Below are 21,049 nucleotides of genomic sequence, written 5' to 3' on the forward strand. Positions count from 1 at the left end.
CCATTACGAGGTTACAAGGTTTTTATTCTGACAGCGACGAAATGGAAGGAAAATGTGAGCTTAAAACACCAGAACAAAGACAAAACATTTGTATCAAAATGTTTTTTTTACTTAACTTTGGTGTACAGTTAACATACAGGAGCAGAACGTCCTTCAACAATAAAATAATCATAATTACAACAATAATTGAAATAACAATATCAATAAAATAGTCAATTTTTTTTTTTCCACGCCAGATAACATACTGATAAATACTCGTAAGAATACACGGAATGCTTCAGATTCTGATTTTCCAGTTGAATGATTGTCATGTTACTGACGTACATGATTTTATCATGTTACAAACCTCATACAGCGTGAGTTGCAAAGGGGGTTAGAGGTTTTAGCGTAGAGGAGGGCAGTGACTAACGGAAAACTCTCTATTCTCAGATACAATAGAACATCAAATCTATTCTAGGTTAAATGGTGCAGAATAGACTAGCTCTGAGTGGGTGAGGCGTTACAAATAAACATACTTTCACTGAATGGCAACAGCTGCAGTAGATTTTAATCTTATTTCACCTGTTTTTTTTTGTTTTTTTTTTAAGGCAAAACAAACTGGACAATAACTGATCGGCCTACTCGCTAATATATCACTAATTAATGGGTTTGACCCGACTTTTGTCTCTGAGTTACAGCAATAAGCAAGCTATGCAGTACCAAAATTGGAATCTATTCTATTTCTATTTCATAATAGACGCCTTTCAGCTTAATCACTAAATTACATGTTAATACACTAAGGATTCCTGTATTAACCGTTATGTACAGTTTAAAGCAGAGCCGAATGGATTCGTGTTACGGAACAGACTTCAAGCTCAGAGGAAAAAGAAATATCACTAATTGCACGTAAGAATGCAAGCATACATTGCCTTTGTAATGTGAATTTAAAGGGGAATTCTACAGATTTTCTAAATTTCTGTAAAAAAAAATCTCATTAAGATGTGAACAGAGTCATTCAGAGTGGTTTGGTGTGAAATGGTTCAGATGTCTTTACAGTGGTGGTGATAGGAACCAGGGGTCGCCATGACTACAACACAAATATAGCTTTTTTACTTACTATCCAAAACCACCAGAGATCCTACACATGGATTTTGATTATAGTGAAAAGCTTCCCATGTATCCCTCCACCATGAGAGGATTTAAAAAAATATGTTTTAGGCCAAAAACTTCTCAAAACGATGTCATCAGGCATCAGTGCAGTGAATTCATAACCATTTCCTGCAATAACTGTCTGTGAGGGAGCTTTTAGAGGTGGACGTCTGGTTCCTATCACCACCACTGTGAACAATTCTGACTCTAAGTCTCTCTAGAACAGAGCATTTCACACCAAACCACTCTGAATGACTCTGTTTACACCTTAACCATTTAATTACACAGAAACTCTGAAAGATTTTGGCGCAATTCCCCTTTAAAGTACAGGTTTTAACCGTACGTTTCATCCCCAGTGCAACACAGCGGCACAAAGGCACTCACCAAACAATGAGCGATACCTGACATCTAAATTCAATGTGTACTAAATAACGCTCAACAAGAAGAAACAAGGCAGAATGCATAAATAGTGTAGCTGTATTTAAAGGCTTGTAATTCTCTATGTGACCTGAGCCAGCATGATCCGCCCTGCAGAAAGAAAACTGGGAGACAGCATCATTTGCATCGTCCAATTACAGACAAGGGACCTTTTTTTTTTTTTTCTTCAAAGAAAACCTGAAAGCTCTTTATAACTGGTAGAGAATTGAAGTAGTTACATTCCATATTGAGGGGTTTCTTCATCACTCGAATCAAACCAGTTACACCCACAATTAAAAATAAACAATGACTCATAAATGTTGGATGCTAGGGGAAGGCACAAGGACTATGCTAACAAAAAAATACACTATATGTCCAAAAGTATCCAGACACCAATTTTAATATTAATTCAGCTCCTTTAAGGTGCACCTTTGCTGACACAGCTTGTATTGTCTCCATAGAAAAGCACTGACCAATAAGACAGGGCGCTCTAGAACAGCCACACATGAGCCTGAGGTCACTATGCTCAATGCCAAGCCTGGGCCAGAGGGGTATAAAGCCCCCCAGCATTGGGCGGTGGGGTAGTGGAACCGGTGTGATGGAGCTCCATCTAATACCTACAGGATGAGTTTGAGTGATCTAGAACTGACTATCCAGCATCAGCACCTGACCTTACTAATGCTCAATCAGATCCTCACAGCAATGTTCCAACATCTAGTGTAAAGCCTTTCCAGAAGAGTAGAGGCTGTTACTGCAGCAAAGAGGGACAAACTCACTATTCATTTAAGAAGAAACACGGGTGTCCACAAACTTTTGGACATATAGTGCATCTTAGGGGCCTGTAATGTGTCAAAAACCTGTGTGTAGTGCACTCAACACTGCAGTTATGATGACCGCATGTGTCTGACCATGTGCATTATGGAAATACTGTTTTACTGAATACTCTGTTATGTATTTTTATCATCTTTCACTCAAACGTGCTCTCCAACCTTCTCCCTGTCCAACCTTCTCTCCTGTATATCTCAAAATCAAAAACCATAATCCCATAATTCAGACACAGATGAAGACATTCTGGAGATCCTGGTTAGTTAAATCTGGTGTGGAGAACTAGAGCTGGAATCAAAAGAAAACTCCAGCGTTTTTCAACCTGCATCTGCAAATGACAGTTATTTCATCTGATCGGCTTCCATTGTAAGTGTGTTTGAAGTCAGTGGGTTTCCTAAGAACCAGAAAATGTGTCAAAATGATCACTCGTATTAATCAAACAGTATATAGAGATTAGGCTGAAAAATGCAGGACTAAGAAGGTAGACCTTGTGGAAAAGAGTTGGTGACCACCAGCTTCTAAATGGGGCTCGCACTGTAAAAAGTGGCTCTTTAGATCTACCTAAAAAATGACTTCATGTAGTAACAAGTAAATTAATTAGTTTTATTCCTAAATAGATACTTTGAATGAACGATTCTTTCAATCAATGTAGTTTTTAAGCTGAATAAAACTAGTTCAACTGCTTGTTACCACATAAAGTATTTTTTTTCTAGATCTGAGAGCCACTTTTTACAGTGCGGATTTTTGAAAGCTCAAAAAGCTTTTAAAGCTGTTTAGAGATGCGGGTTACAACCTAAACAGTAAAAATATCCCTCCATGTTAAGTGAAATACCTTTATCACAATGCCATAGAGCAGTGTTTCCAGACTCCAGAGTCGCTTGTTTTCCTCATTCAAACTAATTGTGAAACATGAGCTGCGGATACAGTCGCATGCAGAAGTTGTTCATGTTGTCCCGATTTTATAGAACTGGAATATGAATAAAAAGTGCCATAACTTTTTGCACAGGCCCCAATATGTTAAATCTTAAACTCATTTTTAAAATGTGCAGAAGTGTGTTCTCTGTAGAGGATGTGTTCACTCATTCACACTTCAACAACAACATATAATTTGACCAGGGGTGCTCACACTTTTGCATACGACTGTATGACTCAGATACACTACCACTCAAAAGTTGGAATTAATGCTTAATGGAATTAATTTCTTTTTGGCCGAGCATCAGCGACGTGAGTGGTTAAACTTGATAAATCAATGACAAAGAAAAACATATAAAGTGAAGTATTATTACTGTTAATTGTGACAATGCTCATCCAAAAGCCTGGTGAGTGGACTGTGGTTTGGCTATCTCAAATACCTTCAAAACTAAAAGAAATCTCGAGAGGTCAAGTCTCAAAGACAGTGGGAAACGCAGCGATGTACTCCAGATCCAAATCACAGTCACCATCCACCTCGTACATTTCTATCTTTTTGCTCTTTTTCCCTTTTTTAACATCTTTACAAATATATATTTTTTAACAGAACTGCTAATTTTGCAACTTGTGATTAAACAAATATGGACGATCAGATCTTTTTTAGGTCCTGATTATCAGGTTTTCAGTTTCAGCACTTAACAAAGAAAAAATAAAATTGTATTTAATTGTATTTTTTTCCTGTGGGCCGCTATTCTTTGTATTTATAAACAGGCGGGCCTTGGGGTAGAAAAGGGTGAGAACCACTGGTGTAAAGCACGCTGTCACTGGACTCTAGGGCAGTGTTAAACGCGCTCCCTAGAGTGATGAATCACCCTCCACTATCTGGCAGTCTGATAGACAAATCTGGGTTTGGTGGATGCCAGGAGAACGTTACCTACCAGAATGCATAGCGCTGACAGTAAAGTTTGGTGGAGGAGGGATGATGAGCTGGGGCTGTTTTTCAGGGTTTGGGCTCCTTAGTTCCAGTGAAGAGTGATGTTACTTCCAGTTACTGAACTGGAACGTTAAGTGTAAGTCAGGACTTCTCGTCCAACATCAGTGTCTGACCTCACAAATGCTCTTTTGACTGAATGGACACAAATTTCCACAGACACATCTTGTAGAAACCTTCCCAGAAGAGTGGAGGCTGTTATAGCAGCAAAGAGGAGCCAACTCCATATTAATGCCCACTGTTTTGGAATGGGGTGTCCAACAAGCTCATATAGGCGTGACGGTCAGGTGTCAATATTATTTCGGCCACATAGTGTACAAGCAATGAAAAACAACACTCCTAGCTTTGTTTTCTTGGATTTTGCCAATATCCCGTTGAGATAGTTTAAAAGCTGGGCCAATCCAGGAGCACTTTTATGTGGATTTTTACGTTGGCATGCTTTGGTGGTCTTATAGTGTGAACAGCTTAAAGTACTTCAAGCTACACTGTATACATTATTACTGAATAAATGAACAATAATAATGTATAAGATATTCCAATGGTAGTGTAGATAGTGACAGTATATTGTTTGCCATTTAATACGTTCTTGTTCCCAAAATACTTGAAATGGAATAAAACATCTAAAATACTTTTGGTTTCACTACCAATTAGATCTACATTGTATAAATTAATATTGCATATGAAATATAATATTAATATGAGTAATTCCAAACCTTTGAACAGTACGCATGTCATAAATAAAGAATACAGTGCAGGGAGCTCTGGAAACACTGGGAAACTAAACATAAAGCAAAAAAGTTCATGGTTTGCATTAAAACAGTGGGTGCATCACAGTCTTTTCCCTTTTCTTTATGACCCCCCCAATACTGATTTGGTCAAAGCGTGAGGTGAGTGTATGAATGCAAATAATGAAGATTACCCGACATATTTTGGCATATAAAGTAAATCCATTGGGTTCATGCTCAATTATGATGAGGTATTCTGGCTTTGGTGAATCGTACACCACATGGCAAAATGATTTGGTTACGAAAACACGAAACTGCGTCACCACAAAATACCAACACCACCATTTTTAAAGCTGACGATTTCGGCTTACTTGTTTAGTTTTTTTTTTTTTGTCCTTTTTTGGTATGAAAATAAACAAGCTCGAAGGCTGTGCTCGTGTAGCTAGGAGGATGGCTGGATGGTCAGTAGGGGTGTAAGTCTCAAAACAACTCAATCTGATTATGATTCTTTAGGAAATGATTCAGCGCATCATGAAATCTCAGACTCAATTTGATTCAGTCTGATTCAATTCTTTCAGTACGATTCAGAATTAATCTTAAAAATACACTAAAAACATAAGTGGTTCAATAACAAATAAGCAATTTCAAAATAACAACTGTAGAAAATATGAATGTACAAATTATTAAAAATAAACTTAAAAGTGTTTAAAAAGGACATGATGCACAGTTACGTATCTGCAAGAATCATATTTGTTTCATAGCTTTTATAAAGGCATACATTCACTTTTAAATAGGATCTTCAACTTTACCACCTAAAAAATATCAAGTGGTGCAACCACACATTCATTAAAACTACTGGAAATGTGTATGAGCTAGTTTTTGCACTTGGACCTGTAAAAACCTCTGTTCTTGACCTTTTTTTGAAAAAAAAAAAATATATATAAAAACACATTCATAATAACATGTTCATGCTTGTCCTGGGGTCGCACCACATGACTTGGTAAACGACGTCAGCCTTGACTCAAAAACAATTATTCCAATATTTGTGAATCTCTGGCCTTGGTATTGCAATATGCTCTTTCTTTAAAGCATGCCAAAATAAAAGTCCTTTGTAAAATAGACTATACATAGTATTTATATAAAATTACCTTTTTTTTAAATTATTAATCTGCATATACGGTTGGACGGTCGCACCACTTGACATTTTTAAACTTCGGGAGGTATAAAAAACAAAAATTAATTCTAAATCACTGAAAATGCATTCACATAAAGGAGGTATTGTAGATTAACGTGGTATTTGTCATGTATTTCCTAAATATTTTAAAGGAAAATACTGGACACAAAAAAATGCATGTCTACTTACTCATCAAATGTGACTGGAGGAATGGTAGAAATATTACACTGTAGTGTAATAAAGACAATAAAAACAATACATGAAGCTGTTTTTAAAATTATTTTTACCCAGTATTTTATCAATTTAGTTATTATTAACAGCTGGTTTTTGAAAGCAGCCTGAACAGTTTATTTGGGCCAAAAAATAATTGCATACATTTTTGATACATTATAGTTGATTATAATGGTATCAAAATCGATGCCATTGGATCATGATGCATTTTTACACCCCTAGTGGTCAGCCAGACATTATGATGAGCACAGGGAGTGGAATTGGATTCCACACACAGAGGAACACAGCACAAGCACAGAGACAGTGAGATTTTCGAGGTTTGTTCTGTTTTCATCCGTCTGACCCAGTCTGAGACAGTTTCAATTGAGTTCCTGAACAGTTTTTGATCCACTAACGCTAATCGTTTAGGGTCCTCTGGTCTCCTCTGGCCTGCTCTGAGGTCACTGACGTGAACAGTAGCTCTGTGGTCATTATCACAAGGCCAACGAACCTGCAAAGTCAACGCTGGCGTGTGTGTAAAGCGATCAAAAAGTGACAGCTTCCCGTTCACCCGCATACCAGTTATATTTGATCATTTAGTGTGTGTATAATACTGTGCAGAAGTCAAAGACCCCCCTTTATTTACTTGATTTCCGGTCAAAACAACCATTAAGTACAAGCTATTCATTTTTCAGGAGATACTTCTGAGGAGACTAGATATAAGATAATCCATTTGATTATCAAAGATAAACAGGAGTTTCCAAAACTGAAGTTTAAAATTTGAAGAAATATGCCTCCTAACAGCCACCTGGAAGACCTGGTCGACACCAAAAACTGCCCCCATCAGATAAACAGGACTTAAAGCTTTCATCTCTGAGAGAGAGGAGAAAATCAAACTGCTTCAGATCTGAAAACATCCACAGGTGTTTCTGTCCATCCTTCCACTGTGAGAAGACGACTCAGCGCTGTGGGTCTGAAAGGATGTGTAGCTGTTCAAGAAGAACCTCACTGAGAAAAGGAGACGGACACATCAAACAAAGAAGCTGAACAATGGACTGACCACCCTAGAGTCCAGACCTCAACATCACTGAACTCTGGAGGTGTGTCTGCAGATTCTTTGAGAAACTGATAGTAAGTCTCCTGAAAAGAATGGAAGCTGGAATAAAGGTAAAGAGTGACTCACTAAATACTGAAAAATGTATATTTAGTTTTTGTTAATAAAATATATTTCCTGATGCTGAAGAATGAATCACTTGTACTCGATGCCTATTTTGACTTCAAGAAATTAAATGAAGGGTGGTCTCTGACTTTTGCACGGTGTGTGGTGTGCATACTGACAAATAACATGATTTGCCACTCGATCCCCCTAAATTCATTGTTTTGGAACAGGTTTAAAAGTATTGCAAACCCTGCTGCAGTCTGCTCTGTATTATTACTATAATCAGGTGATGTGCAAAAGCTCGGAGAGGTGTACGGACAGTAAAGCTATTTTCCCTGAACTTAATCTGCAATAAACCCTGTGGAAACTTTTGCATTGATCCGAAGGTATGCAGTGTTAAAGTACATTATATAACTGTATTCTGCAAAGAAATGCATCTGCATATCCCTATAGGAGAACTCTATGGCAAAACCTTTGGAAAACAAGAATTTGAGGGATCTCAAATGAGGAGTTACAGGTCTGCATTTCGGATTATGATGAGGATTAAAAAGTAAAACCGGTGTTGTCTGTGTAAAATACGGTCGCCATGTGTACGTATATAAAGACTAAGTTGCCACTTTATTAGATAAAGCCACCTTGTATATACACTCACCGGCCACTTTATTAGAAACGCCCACCATATAGGTGCACGCCATAAAATTACAGTCATATACTCTGTCCACCAGTGGAAAGGGATCACAATGGGACCACCACTCCCCAGATATTACTTGGGTGGTGTTGCTGGCATTTTTAAACACTTCATTGCCTCTGCTAGGTTGAGAGTGGTTCACCGCCCAAAAATATCCAGAAACCGACCGCTGGTGAAGAACTAGAGTTTCCCAACCAGGGTTTCACAACCCTCTAGTGGTTTGTGGTGACACTACAGATTTTGCTTGAATCTGTGATAGAGATATCACTGTTATATTAAACACAATAAAGATATAAATGCACCACTTTTGGTGTTGCTCACATTTGGCAGCAGTTTGATAAAACAAAAATACAGATCTTGTTCCATAGAAATGTGTTGTGCTGCTAATGTGGGAATTCTGTTTCACAACACACCCAGAATTTCAGTAAAATCTTTTCAGTAGAACGTTTATATTTTTGTTCAGAATAAATATAAATATGTACATCTTCACTGTCATAACAAAACCTTGCATCTACAAAATAGTACATTTTAGGAGACGGAAAAACATTCTGAACTTGTATTGGAAGTGAGTGTAAAAAGTTTTTTCCCGGATAATTTTGGAAAATTCTTATCACTCATTATGAATTTTTGTGACAATGTAAAGGGCAGCTGGTGTTTTTAAATGATATCGCTGTTGTCGGAAGAAAACCTGGTATCTCCAAAATGGTGACTTTACAGGAGAAGGAAAAAACATACTTTACTTTTAATGTAAGTCAATGGAACCAGTCATTTTGGGCCATTTTTTTTAGTCCATTCATCATGAAATTTACATACAATGTAAAGAGCAACAGGTTTTTTCAAATTATATCAAATGCTGAAAAACGTCAAAAAACGGAGATACGAGGTTTTGTCCTGACAACAGCGATATACATATACAAAAAAACAACCAAAATAGAGTACGGTTTTCTCAACAGTGAAGAAATGATCTTTTAAAAATAAAAATCAAAATTGAACACTTTGTGATTAGCTGAGCCTAAAGCAATATTTCCAGACAGTATTGATCTATTCATAATTACTGAAGAGTAATTACTGTATGTTTATGATACTGTATGCTTTCTAATCAAAGTATGAAGCCAGCTTTCTTGGAAAGATATTTGAAATGCAAACCAGGAAACCGATTGACTAAAAAAAACCCTGCAAATTGCACCTATATGGTAGGTGTTTCTGATAAAATGGCCTCCGAGTGTAGATACAAGGTAATCCGATTAACCTGGCGACTCAGTGTATACCTAAGTGTATGTTAGTGTGTTCTTTTATCTCCTTCTTCTCAGTTAGAAGGTCCAGGGTCTGCGAGGGGCATGGTGTGCAGAACCTCATCCAGCAGCTGCAGCGCGCGGTGCAGGTGCACCTCCACCCAGCAGGGGGTGTGTTTGATGCTCTGCCGCGGGTAGTCGGGCCCCCAGCCCTTCACGAAGCTGAGCCGCAGGATGCACAGCCTCCGCAGGTCGTCTACACCGATTCCTGCAGCCGCAGACAAACCTGCAGGGCAGAGGAAGCAGAATCAGATCTGTGGTTTGCCTGCAGACAAGTGTCTTTCTTTGATAAATATACGCAGTACTGAGTTTATCTGGGCAACAAGTGTGTTTTTGCCAATAAAAACAACTTATTACATTAGAATAAATACAAACAAGTAACACGAATTTCTTATTTTGAAAAAAACAAGCAAGTTTGAAGAAGTCTGGTTCCGATTTTACCAGCACAATTGATTTAACACAATGAATCACTGAGAAGCCAAAACAGGTATCAGATGCCAATTATACCGTGCGTCCTCGAGGAGAGGTTTGGAAATGGCTAAACAACCACATCGTCACACTTAAAACCACTACTTATTGCATTAATGTTATCTGTATTTATTGTAATATTTGTGCTAGTATTGTAATAATAGTGTTATTTTCTCAGGTGTCTATAACTTTTGCTCAGTACTACATACAGTCGTATGCAAATTTTTGTACACCCCTGGTCAGCTGACATGAATTGGTGATTAAGTGAAAATAAATGAACATGTCCAGGGAACAAACTTACAAATAAGTATAAACAGGGCCATATATATTTATTTGCTGAGTTTAGCATATTCGGAAAAAATAAAACATAAAAAATAAAAATGTGCCATAAACTTTGCACAGGCCACACATTACGTTTTATTTTATTTTATTTTTTTGTCAATTCGACAAATATACAGTAATTGTGCAGAAGTGTGTTCTCTGTAGAGGAAGTGTTCACTTATTTTCTCTAAGAACATCAACAAAAACATGTCATTTGACCAGGGCAGCCAAAGTTTTACACACGGCTGTATATAAGCTAACATTGGACATCATACGTGCCATGGCAGATTTGGGGTTATTGGGAAAACCAGGGAGTAAACTTAAATGTCAACAAATTTCCAGGGAATAGTGGAAATTAAACGTCCAGAGAGCAAACTTATAAATATAAATGGCATAAATACGGCCATATATATTTGGGGGGAAAAAACATAAAAAATAAAATGTCATAACTTTTGCACAGACCACATACTTCATTTTATTTTATTTAATTTCTTTTTATATTTATTTACTACCATATAGGTGCACTTTACAGGTGTTTTTTTAATGAATTGGTTTTGTGGCCTGGTTTGCATGCTTGGTTTTCTTTCCAAGAAAGCTGGTTTAATACTTTGATTAGAAAGCATACAGTATCATAAACATACGGTATAACATTACATAGTTTAAAGATGTTCCGTTCATTTGAGAATGGAATAATGTGGAATGATGGTTTTCAGCCCCAACAAAGACTGGATATCCGGAGAAGTTATATTGAGAATTTCAGGGTTTTTTTTCCCCAATTTTCTCCCCAATTTAGATGCATCTAATTTCACCTGCTAGTTAGGACCCCCTCAATCACATGATACCACCAGGAGGGCGAAAGCTAGCACAGTCTTCATTTGAGACCTGTGAAGCACCATTGCATCTTTCTGGACTGCCACTAATGCAATGTCATTGGACAGCTGAACACGTTCGGAGGAAAGTGCCAACCGCCTGTTCTGTTGTGTCAGCTAACAGACACCTGTGCTGGCTAGCATCGTGCTGAGTGCTGGGGGGAAACCAGGGGGCCATCCTACCCACTCAGAAAGAGCGAGGACTCTCTTGGACTCCTGGCCACGGATTGCTGTAGCGTCACCAGGAATCAAACTCACGATCTCCTGACGATAGGGCGTTTTGTACCGGGCTGCTGACCGGTACCTGGCAGTGGATCATTTTGCACTGGGCCCCCGACCGGCACCTGGCATTGGATCGTTTTGCACCGGGCCCCCGACCGGCACCTGGCAGTGGATCGTTTTGCATTGCGCCCCCGACCGGCACCTGGCATTGGATCGTTTTGCATTGCGCCCCCGACCGGCACCTGGCAGTGGATTGTTTTGTACCGGGCCGCATCAATGCAGCAGTGAAGAATTAGCAGCCTAACTGCTAAAATCTACTATTATTGTCATTAACATAATTAATATCATTATAATATTATCTTGCATTATGTAGCCTTTCTAACTGTATAACTCAGATCCACAGGGTTTAGATCTACAGGTGTAATGTGACGTTCTTCGAATACTCACTGACTGCAGGCGCGATGCCCCCGACGCTGCCTGGACCCGGGATGTTGCCGGCCACCGCGGCCGCCTGAGCCGCCGCTGCTGCCTGAGCTGTGGCTGCCTGCTGCTGCATCTGCCTGTGGCACTGCCTGAGGTCAAACACCTGCACCCGCACATCACCACCACATCACACAGCACCAAACAAACATTGCTTTTAATGCCTTTAAGACCCCAGTCTCCTAACACAGAGCTGTGACAGGGAGCTGTTTGGACAGGCTTTAATAAAACCAAGCTGTGGCTAAAACAAATCTAATGTGACAGCATTGAAAAATACACACACAGGCTTGCCGCGCTGCCCTTCAAAAGTTTGGGGACAACATGCCTCCTCCTAAATTTTGATTTTTAATTAACCCACACCTAAAAACTTAAAGGGCCCACATTCCACATTTATCTTGCATTTTCTTTTTTCTTTAACCCTTGTGTGGTGTTCAGGTCTGTGAGACCCATTTTCAATGTTTACCAAGAGAGAAAATGATGCGATTTGTTTTTATTTCAACCTCAGATTTCTTGGCCTTTGCTCATTTTCTGTGAAGAACGTATAAAATAACGCATTCAGTGTCTTCACTCTGTTCACCCCCCACACATTTATATTACACATGTGGTGTTGGGTGAACCTGCGGGGAGTAAAAGTGTGGAGGTGCTGTGTCCCTTACTCTGTTCTCCTCCTACATGGCCTGCTGTTAGTGTGTGTGTGTCTGTGTGTATGTATTTGTATGTGTGTATGTGTGTGTGTGTGTGTGTGTGTGTGTGTGTGTGTGAGGGTGGACAACATGGACAGGCTGCTGACTGCCTACAGCTGCTAAAGGAGAACCCTACGCTGGCCATATGTGATATTTTAAACATCTGGTGTTTAAAATATCAAACAATTTTTACATAAATTGTTATGGCTGTATTGATTTAAAGACCACTGAGTAACAACAACATCAACACCACACAAGGGTTAAGTAAGAAAGAAGATTTAAATTACCATAAAGCAGCTCTGTGCTAAAGCTTTGTGCATATTTATCATAAACTCTCAGCTTCATGTTCATCCAAGTGTCTTCCTTGGTATGAAGAGCAGCTTTTACATAACAATTTGACAGTTTTCTTTTCCAAACTATTGTTAAAAGCTTTTACTGAAACTCTTTTGGCCCAAAGGAGGTTTAAATAGCTGAAAGGTTTGACTGCTGATGAGTGCTGACATCACAACAAGAGGATACAATGACAGACCTCTGGCTTTATTCCTAGTGTAGCACTAGTGTAACTCTCTCACTGATGTTTACATGTGTGATATTGTTTTCTTCTAAATAAACCAGATTAGCCTTTAATAAGTCATTGCATGACTTATGCTCATTTGTATTAATCACGTGTTAAAAAGCTATGTGTCCCCAAACTGGATGGCCACTGCATATGAAAAGATTCACAGCGGGCTGAATATTATCCACTGCACTGGATAATACTGATGTAGGCTCCTGTGCTTCTGACCTTGATGTAGGCTCCTGGGTAGATTTTGTGCACAGCGTCCCCTGGGGCTCGCCCTGCCTCTCTGTCCAGGTAATAACTCTGGACGAACACAGCGTGGTCACTCATACACCGCATCCACACGTCTCCTTCACCCCGACACTCCAGCTGCACGCCTTTCCCGATGTGCAACCTGCAACAGAGCGACACGTCTTGATTAATTTATTAATATTTCATGAATTTGGATTTAATGAAGAACTTTTTTACTTCTGTTACTGTAAACCTGCGTTTCTTAGATCCTGCTGGTGTGGGTTCACGACTGTTCTTTCTCTAAATGATGAACACTAAAGTCACTTGCTCACTAATAGCGCTTCACGTTGGAGAAACGTCAGATCACTAGACCACATCCACGTGCTTTACATATTAAAAAACAAGGTGTTTTCCATCATCATAGCCAAGTCGCTCTGGATTCAGCCTTAGATGCCTTTGGAAACTCTTCATCTTTAATATTATTTACTGAGCAGTTTAAACTAGTCCTCTAGTTCTCTCAGATCTCTTTCCCAACATAGTGATTATTGCCTTTAAGGCACTGTCAGCATTATTATGTTAATTCAAAAGCCTAAATAAAATGGCAGATTATACACAAAATAACCCTTTCTTTCAGTTTACAGTACGAGTGTGCTCTAAATTCCGGTTTTGGTAAAGAATTTTCAGGCCCACTTTATGTTAAATGTCTCTAATTACTGTGTAGTTACACCTTAACAATAACGGCAACAACTAAGTAAGTACTGGTGATATATTTACTGTTACAGATTGATTACAGTAGCATCAACTTCAGTTTTTTTACTCATGTAATTGATAGTTGTAAGAGCATATTTTCTTATATGTAACTGATTACACGTGTGTATGAACTGCTGTTCTTCCAACAAGACTTGTCTGACTGTGACAGGAGACGTTCAATCATACATTATGAAAGCGCTTTCACTGCATCTGCAAAGAAAATGCCAACTTTCCCAACATTTAGCCAGCTGTATTAGTATGCTTGTGCTGTGACATAATAACCAAACCAAAATTCCTGTCACCACTATTAAGCTACACATGTAATTACATGAGCAAAACCTGAAAAGTTGAGATACATGTGTATTTATATAAGCTCCACTACTGCAATCCATATATATATATATATATATATATATATATATATATATATATATATAGACAAACTATACAGCAGTACTTATATTGATGTAGCATGCATTGTTAATGTGTAACTACAAAGTTCTCAGAGACACAATATAAAGTGGGACCGAATTTTCATTTCCATCCATCTTAATGATTTACCAAAGAATCATAAGCAAATCAAATCACTGAGTGTGATAATCCGATCATAGTCAGATATCTGCATTTATCTGATTATTCAAATGGTCATGTAAACATTATATTCCCATTTCTTAGATTGGAGTAAGGTCTAGAAATCCGATTAAGAAATCCAATAAAGAGAGCTGGATTTTAGCTCAGTAGTCAGATTTCTCAGTCCATGTAACTCTTATTCTGATTTCTTTCAGATTTCTGTGACTGCGCATGTGTGAAACAGACAGTGGTAGCGGAAATAAGCAAGTAGCACTTCTGCGAGATGCAGCTCAATGCTTTTGGAGTGACGCTGAAAGCAACTACATTTAAATTTAAATGATTTAAATTTCCATCTTCTAGATGATGCACGTTCATATTTTCAGGCAAAGTGGCGCGATGTTTTTTTGTGTCACGCAGTTTGAGTTTTACATTACGCTTACGTCACATCTTCATCTGTGAGTTTTTGGCTGGTCCGATTACTGCCTGACTCATGTAGATCCAGAGTTTTCCCATTATCTGATTATCCAAGTGCATGTAAATGCATTGATCGGATTACTGACAAAGTCTGGCTTTGTGCAGTTATCAGATTATTAAGAGCATGTAAATGCATCGTATAATCAAATCATCACAGTCAGAGATGTGCACCTGTGAAACATAGACATAAACAGCTGGACGTAAGGAGCACAGACCTGGCCCTCTCGCTAGCGTCGGTGCGATGGACGTTGCTCAGCTGGCCGAGGCAGAAGCGATCTCCTCCTGACGGATCCACATAACCGTCAACTGTCACAATGGGACAACTGGACAGCACCTTAAACATCTCACCCACCTGCACATCCATCTCAAAATAGGAGATGGAGCACCAAAACTCCGGCCCTGCGAACACAAAAATGGTTTAAAGCAATAGTTCAGCACAAAATCAACTTTGCAGAGTTGCTTCTTTAGTTTTACACTGGAGCTACTAGGTTAATGAAGTAAAAGTAAAGCCCACCTATCAGCACTGCCTACAGGTTAAGGAGAATTCTGGCATAAAGCTTACATTTAAAATGTTATCTGTCATGTTATGTATGTTCCATAGCTCAGGAGGGGGCGATAAAATCGATAATCATGATTTTTTAACCATAAAATATTATGCAAATTATTTTTAGATATTAGTAGAAGAGTCTACAATGTAAGTCTATTAGAGATTATCTAAAAACCTGATACAGTTTGGGGTGATTGTGTAATGTTTTAGGCATGCAGTTAGCACCATGCTAATTGGTGGGGTATAAGGTTCCATTACCTATTAGCGACATTTGCCTCATAGCTCAAGTGCAAAACTAAAGAAGCAACCAAACATGTCTTGGCTAACTGAAACTGTGCACACTGTTTTTTTTTTCTGTCATTGTTTCTCTGACAAACTGTCACTTTAACATTCTCAAAAATGGGCTTAAAGTAAACCTGAAATCAAAACTGAACTTTCTAATACTGTCCAATTATATCATGTTTCACCCCACCCTTCCACCCCCACTTATCATGGAGAGAAAACGCTCAGCTAGCTCAGAGACCCCCCCGACACCGTGATTGACTCACAAACACGTCACAGGACAGAAGGAGAAGTTATATTTCCCCATTTGTGCTGACTTTAATACAGGAAGAGGTTTCTGTACCTGGATGGTTGGAGACTGGAGGAGGGAATGAAGGTGAACTGTGATGCTGAGACCCTGATAATCATACAACAGAGAAAATACCATCACTATACAGCAAAAACATGTACCATCACCCAAGATCACCCAGGTGATGAGATCATCACTGTACTGCAAAATAAACGGCTTTAAAGTTCCAAAACATTAAAAAAACATTTTTTAAAGGGTCCATATAAAGGAAAAAACAATATTCCCTTGGTTTTTTTAAATAAAGAAGCTTGAATCAATATGTAAACATTGCTAAAGTTTATAAAAACATACCGTTCGCTCCCCAGCTCATACATCCCATATATGGAAGCTAAGCTGCAGCCTGTTTTAAATTCGATGTTTCTGTGATGTCACGAGAATCAACTTATTTACATATGTCCACCTACAAAGCCTACAGCAGTTTAGTCCCACCCACTCACACTGATGTCATAAGGAGCACTTCAGCTCAAACCGCTTTTTGAATGCTTCACATCCAATCACAGCAGAGCTTATTTACATAAATCAGTCTTAAAAGGCAAAGTAACATAAATAGCCTGCTTAATTTTAAGGGACACCGGTAGTAAAAACGGTCATGGAAAAATTCATTATAACCATTTTTGGTACATAAAACCGCACAGTAAGTGGACATCAAGATCTAAGAATGAAATACAAGAAAAATATAAGATATAGGCCTTTTAAACAAATTTGCATTTTTGTCATTTTGAAACGTCACATAAGAAATTTTGTAACATATTGAACATTAAACAGGATATCTGAGTGAGAGCTGCTGCTGTATATTTTAAAAAAATGTTATTTCTTAGAAAACTGAAAAGTTACAGTGACCACATCTGTATTCAAAAGAAGGCAAGGGGTCCTCAAACTTCAGACAGGCAGTTTACAAACAGCCAGAGTTAAGCTTAGGATCAGTTCTGTGTTTCTGCAGCTCCACTTACAGAAGTGGGGGTGGTGTAGAGGGGGCTGGTGACCGCGGCTGTTTTGCTGGGGTCCTACGGGAGTGTAGGAGGCCGTGCTGCTGCCTGTCCATGTAGCTGAAACAGCGAACAGAAGAGGTCACCTACCTTACACACGGACCAAGTCCAGCTCAATGTGATGGCTAAGAAACTGTACCACACTGTCCAAAAGTCTGAGAAAGTTCAAAAAGTAGATAAACCATGTGTTGGATGGTAACACTGAATGCTGGACTTTCTCAAGGAGAGCTTTGAAAAATGGTTAAGCTAACATCCACATCAAATCCTTATTTTATTATTATTCATAATAATATTTTTTTCAGAACAGATAAAAGCCCGGTGCCCGGATAAATATCTCAATCTACTGTCAAATATAAGACGCACTGAATTCAGAGCCTGTGCATCGGATCACAGCAATGCGGTGAGATAACGCAGTGTGTGACAGAGGTGAGCTGGTTTGTGTCGGAGGAGCAGCATCATAGCAGCCGATCATCACTGTTTTTAGTGAAGTCAGACAATGTTTGCTTATCATTTAAGCTATTTTTTCCCAGTAAATGTCTCTGAGGTGTTTCTGAGACAATGTGCGGTTTGCAGGAATTACAAGCATAAAAATACAGCACTTCAGCAGACATGAGAATGTGGCTTCATAATGACTCCATGAAAAAGCCTAGCATTGAAATATTTGCTCATAAACTGCAGCCAATGACAGACTGTCATTTAACCATCACTGGTTGCTGCTAACAAACTCTCTTTAACTGCTTTACCCTTTTTATTCTCTTTACAACTGGCTACATTCTGCCCTCACTAGAGCAGGCAGAGCAGGTAAGCTAACCGGCTAACAGGCTAACGCTACTAAAATAAAAGACAGACTTTAAGTTCAAGACTGAAAAATATACATACAAAGAAAAAAAATGTTACTTGCATGTCTGTTATGAGCTTAAATTGTCTGTACTGAAACTGAAGCTGACATGAAAATCCAATATAGCGCCGAGCTAACCCTGCTAGCTTGACCCTAACAGACCGTAGAGCATTTAAAGAGCACTATTAAAGTGCTGGTTTAAGAACAGATTTCTGCATTAGACATTGCTGTGTAGCGGCACTACTTTCTGTTTTTCTGCCTGTACCTTGAAAGAAATGACTTTATTAGTTTGAGTACTTTGCTATAAAGGTTTTAAACAGGATCTGTAACTTTCATGCAGGTTAAAATATCATTTAACAGACTGATTTCAAACATCAGCACCAAGCATTCGAACATCCCAACAATAAAGATTATTTTTATCATTATTTAATCCACATTTCTATCATGTTAGGACTTCATAAGCATGTAACTTACTGTCTGTCTACACTTTGCTGGACATTCTGTCACTCAAAGGATCATGGGCGCAGGAATAAGGTAGACTTTACAGTCCAAACAGCATTTAATGTTGGTTTAGCGGCCATTAATAATCTTTAGAAATATAAGCAACTGACCTACATAAAAACCTGTTACACCTACAGCAGTTCAGTTAGCCCCACCCACTCTCACTGAAGTTATAAGGAGTGTTTCAACTCTGAGTGCTTTTCGAATGAGGTACAATACAGGACAGCCAATCAGAACAGAGCTCGTTTACATATATCAGTCTTAAGGACACAGTAACAAAAAAAGTCTCTTTAATTCTAAGGGATAAAGAGAGGTCATGTAAAAATAATGACGACCATTTTTGGTGCATAAAAGCATAAAATGTTATAAGTGGGCCTCAAAGTAAAATATAGGGGGTCCGTGAGTGAAAAGGCACATAAACTAAGAATGAATTAATGACATTTTGTTAGTAAGATATATTTAAACTGCTCAGTGCTGTATGTGAGTTACTCACTGTGGAAGGAGCCCTGGCTCTGCGTGTGCTTGGAGCCGTTGTAGCCGTTCTGATTCGGAGGAGGCTGTTGGGGGGCTGGAGGTTGGGGGGGTCCGTGAGTGGGTGTGGAGGGGGGTGGTGTGGGGGTCATGACCTGAGCCTGGGGAGATGCAATCTGCAGAAGACCCTCGCTGTGACCACCCTGCATAGGCAACATAGAGCCAGATGCTAGAGAGAGAGAGAGAGAGAGAGAGAGAGAGAGAGAGAGAGAGGGAGAGAGAGAGAAAAAGTGAAAGAGAAGGAAAGAGTGACAGACGGAAAGAGATGGAGGGAGAGAAGGACAAAGAGTGAAGGAGAAAGAAACAGTGATAGAAGGACAGAAAAGGAGAGAGAGAGAGAAAGAGTGAAAGAGAATGAAAGAGTGACAGAGGGAGAGAAAGAGGGAGAGAGAGAGAGAGGGAGAAAGAGTGAAGGATGAAGAAAGAGGGACAGAGGGACAGAGAAGGAGGGAGAGAGGGAAAAAGAGTGAAGGAGGACGAAAGAGGGACAGAGGGATAAAGAGGGAGAGACAGAGGGACAAGGAGGGAGGGAGAGAGGGAGAAAGAGTGAAGGAGGACAAAAGAGGGACAGAGAGGGAGGGAGAGAGGGAGAAAGAGTGAAGGAGGACAAAAGAGGGACAGAGGGATAGAGAGGGAGGGAGGGATACATGGAGAGAGAGAGAGAGAGAGAGAGAGAGAGAGCAAAAAAGAAAGAGAAAGAGAGAGAGAGGCAGAGTAGGAGAGAGAGATTGAGAAAGGTAGATATGCAGAGGGAGGGAGATAGAGGGAGAGAGGGAGATAGAGAGAAGGAGAGGTAGAGAAACAAAGAAAGAAAGAGAGGGGGAGGGAGCGAGACAGAAGGAGACAAAAAGAGAGCAAGAGAGAGAGGGGAAAGGGAGGGAGAGAGTCAGAAAGAGCAAAAAAAGAAGAGAGGGATTGAGGGAGGGAAAGAGAGGTACAGAGACAAGGAAAGAGAGAGAGAGAGAGCAAGAGAGAGAGAGGAAGAGGGAGAGAGTCAGAAAGAGCAGAAAAAGAAGAGAGCGAGGGAGGGAGGAAGACAGGGAGACAGAGAGAGACAGAGAGCAAGAGCGAGAGAGGGAGAGAGGGAAAGAGAGAAGGAGACAGCGAGAGAGAGTGAAAAAAGGAGAGCGAGAGAGAGAGAGAGGACGACAGAGAGAGTGAAAGAGAGAGAGTCTTTTAACAGGTTCTGCTGCTGCTGTAACCTTGATTAATGAAGTTTATATCTGTCGGTGTGGAGAGAGAGGAGAGGGGAAGAGCTGTAGGGACAAGATAAAAGACGACACTGAATTTGGTGAAACAGGACTGGAGAACAGTTGGCCTGCTGAGCGCGGAAGCTGCTGAAATTCAATCTGAAAATCTCTTAGCGCTCGGCCTGTCGCACCAAACAACACATCAGAAAGCAGAGCCTTCTTTCATCTTCTTCTGAAACCATTACGCAAACTCTCTGAGGTCCCCCATGTCTCGAAATTACAGTGCACTGATGTGGGAACTGTGGGCTGATGCTGACAGCCGATATTTTTGTATTTATTTATCTGCTGATGTCAATGCATAAACATAAAACATAGAAACTGGGACTAAACAACCTGGATCAGCATTATGGAGAAAAATAAGATTATTATAATATTATTTCTGTTACAAATGCAGTAAAATAAATAAAATGCAGATGTTTTAGTGCAGTAACCCAGTGTCACCTAAACATTCTACTCTACGGTACATACATCGTCCAATATCAGTCCGACATATCGGCCACATCTAAACACCCCCCCCGTAAGAATTAGTGAGCAATCTGGAACTGAAGGAGACTCGTTCACATTACAAGCCTCATTGCTCAAATCCGATCTCTCTGACGTGATGGTTCACACTCGTTTAG

At 39.5% G+C, this 21,049-nt stretch overlaps 1 protein-coding gene across 1 annotated transcript in view; it reads right to left on the bottom strand.

Annotated features, from left to right (window-relative positions):
- Positions 1–7,489: 7,489 nt before the first annotated feature.
- Positions 7,490–21,049, bottom strand: part of si:dkey-222b8.1 (uncharacterized protein LOC560317 homolog) — a 40,232-nt gene continuing 26,672 nt past the window's right edge. Inside the window, exons 6-12 of the mRNA XM_036565996.1 lie at positions 19,142–19,348; positions 17,274–17,369; positions 16,318–16,371; positions 15,361–15,544; positions 13,346–13,514; positions 11,846–11,984; positions 7,490–9,744 (exon numbers count right to left, since the gene is read on the bottom strand). Of these exons, the coding sequence (XP_036421889.1) occupies positions 9,533–9,744; positions 11,846–11,984; positions 13,346–13,514; positions 15,361–15,544; positions 16,318–16,371; positions 17,274–17,369; positions 19,142–19,348 (1,061 nt within the window). The 3' untranslated portion in view covers positions 7,490–9,532. The remainder of the gene's footprint in view (positions 9,745–11,845; positions 11,985–13,345; positions 13,515–15,360; positions 15,545–16,317; positions 16,372–17,273; positions 17,370–19,141; positions 19,349–21,049) is intronic.

This window comes from Colossoma macropomum, unplaced genomic scaffold (assembly GCF_904425465.1).
Source record: "Colossoma macropomum unplaced genomic scaffold, Colossoma_macropomum, whole genome shotgun sequence".
Lineage (NCBI taxonomy): Eukaryota > Metazoa > Chordata > Actinopteri > Characiformes > Serrasalmidae > Colossoma > Colossoma macropomum.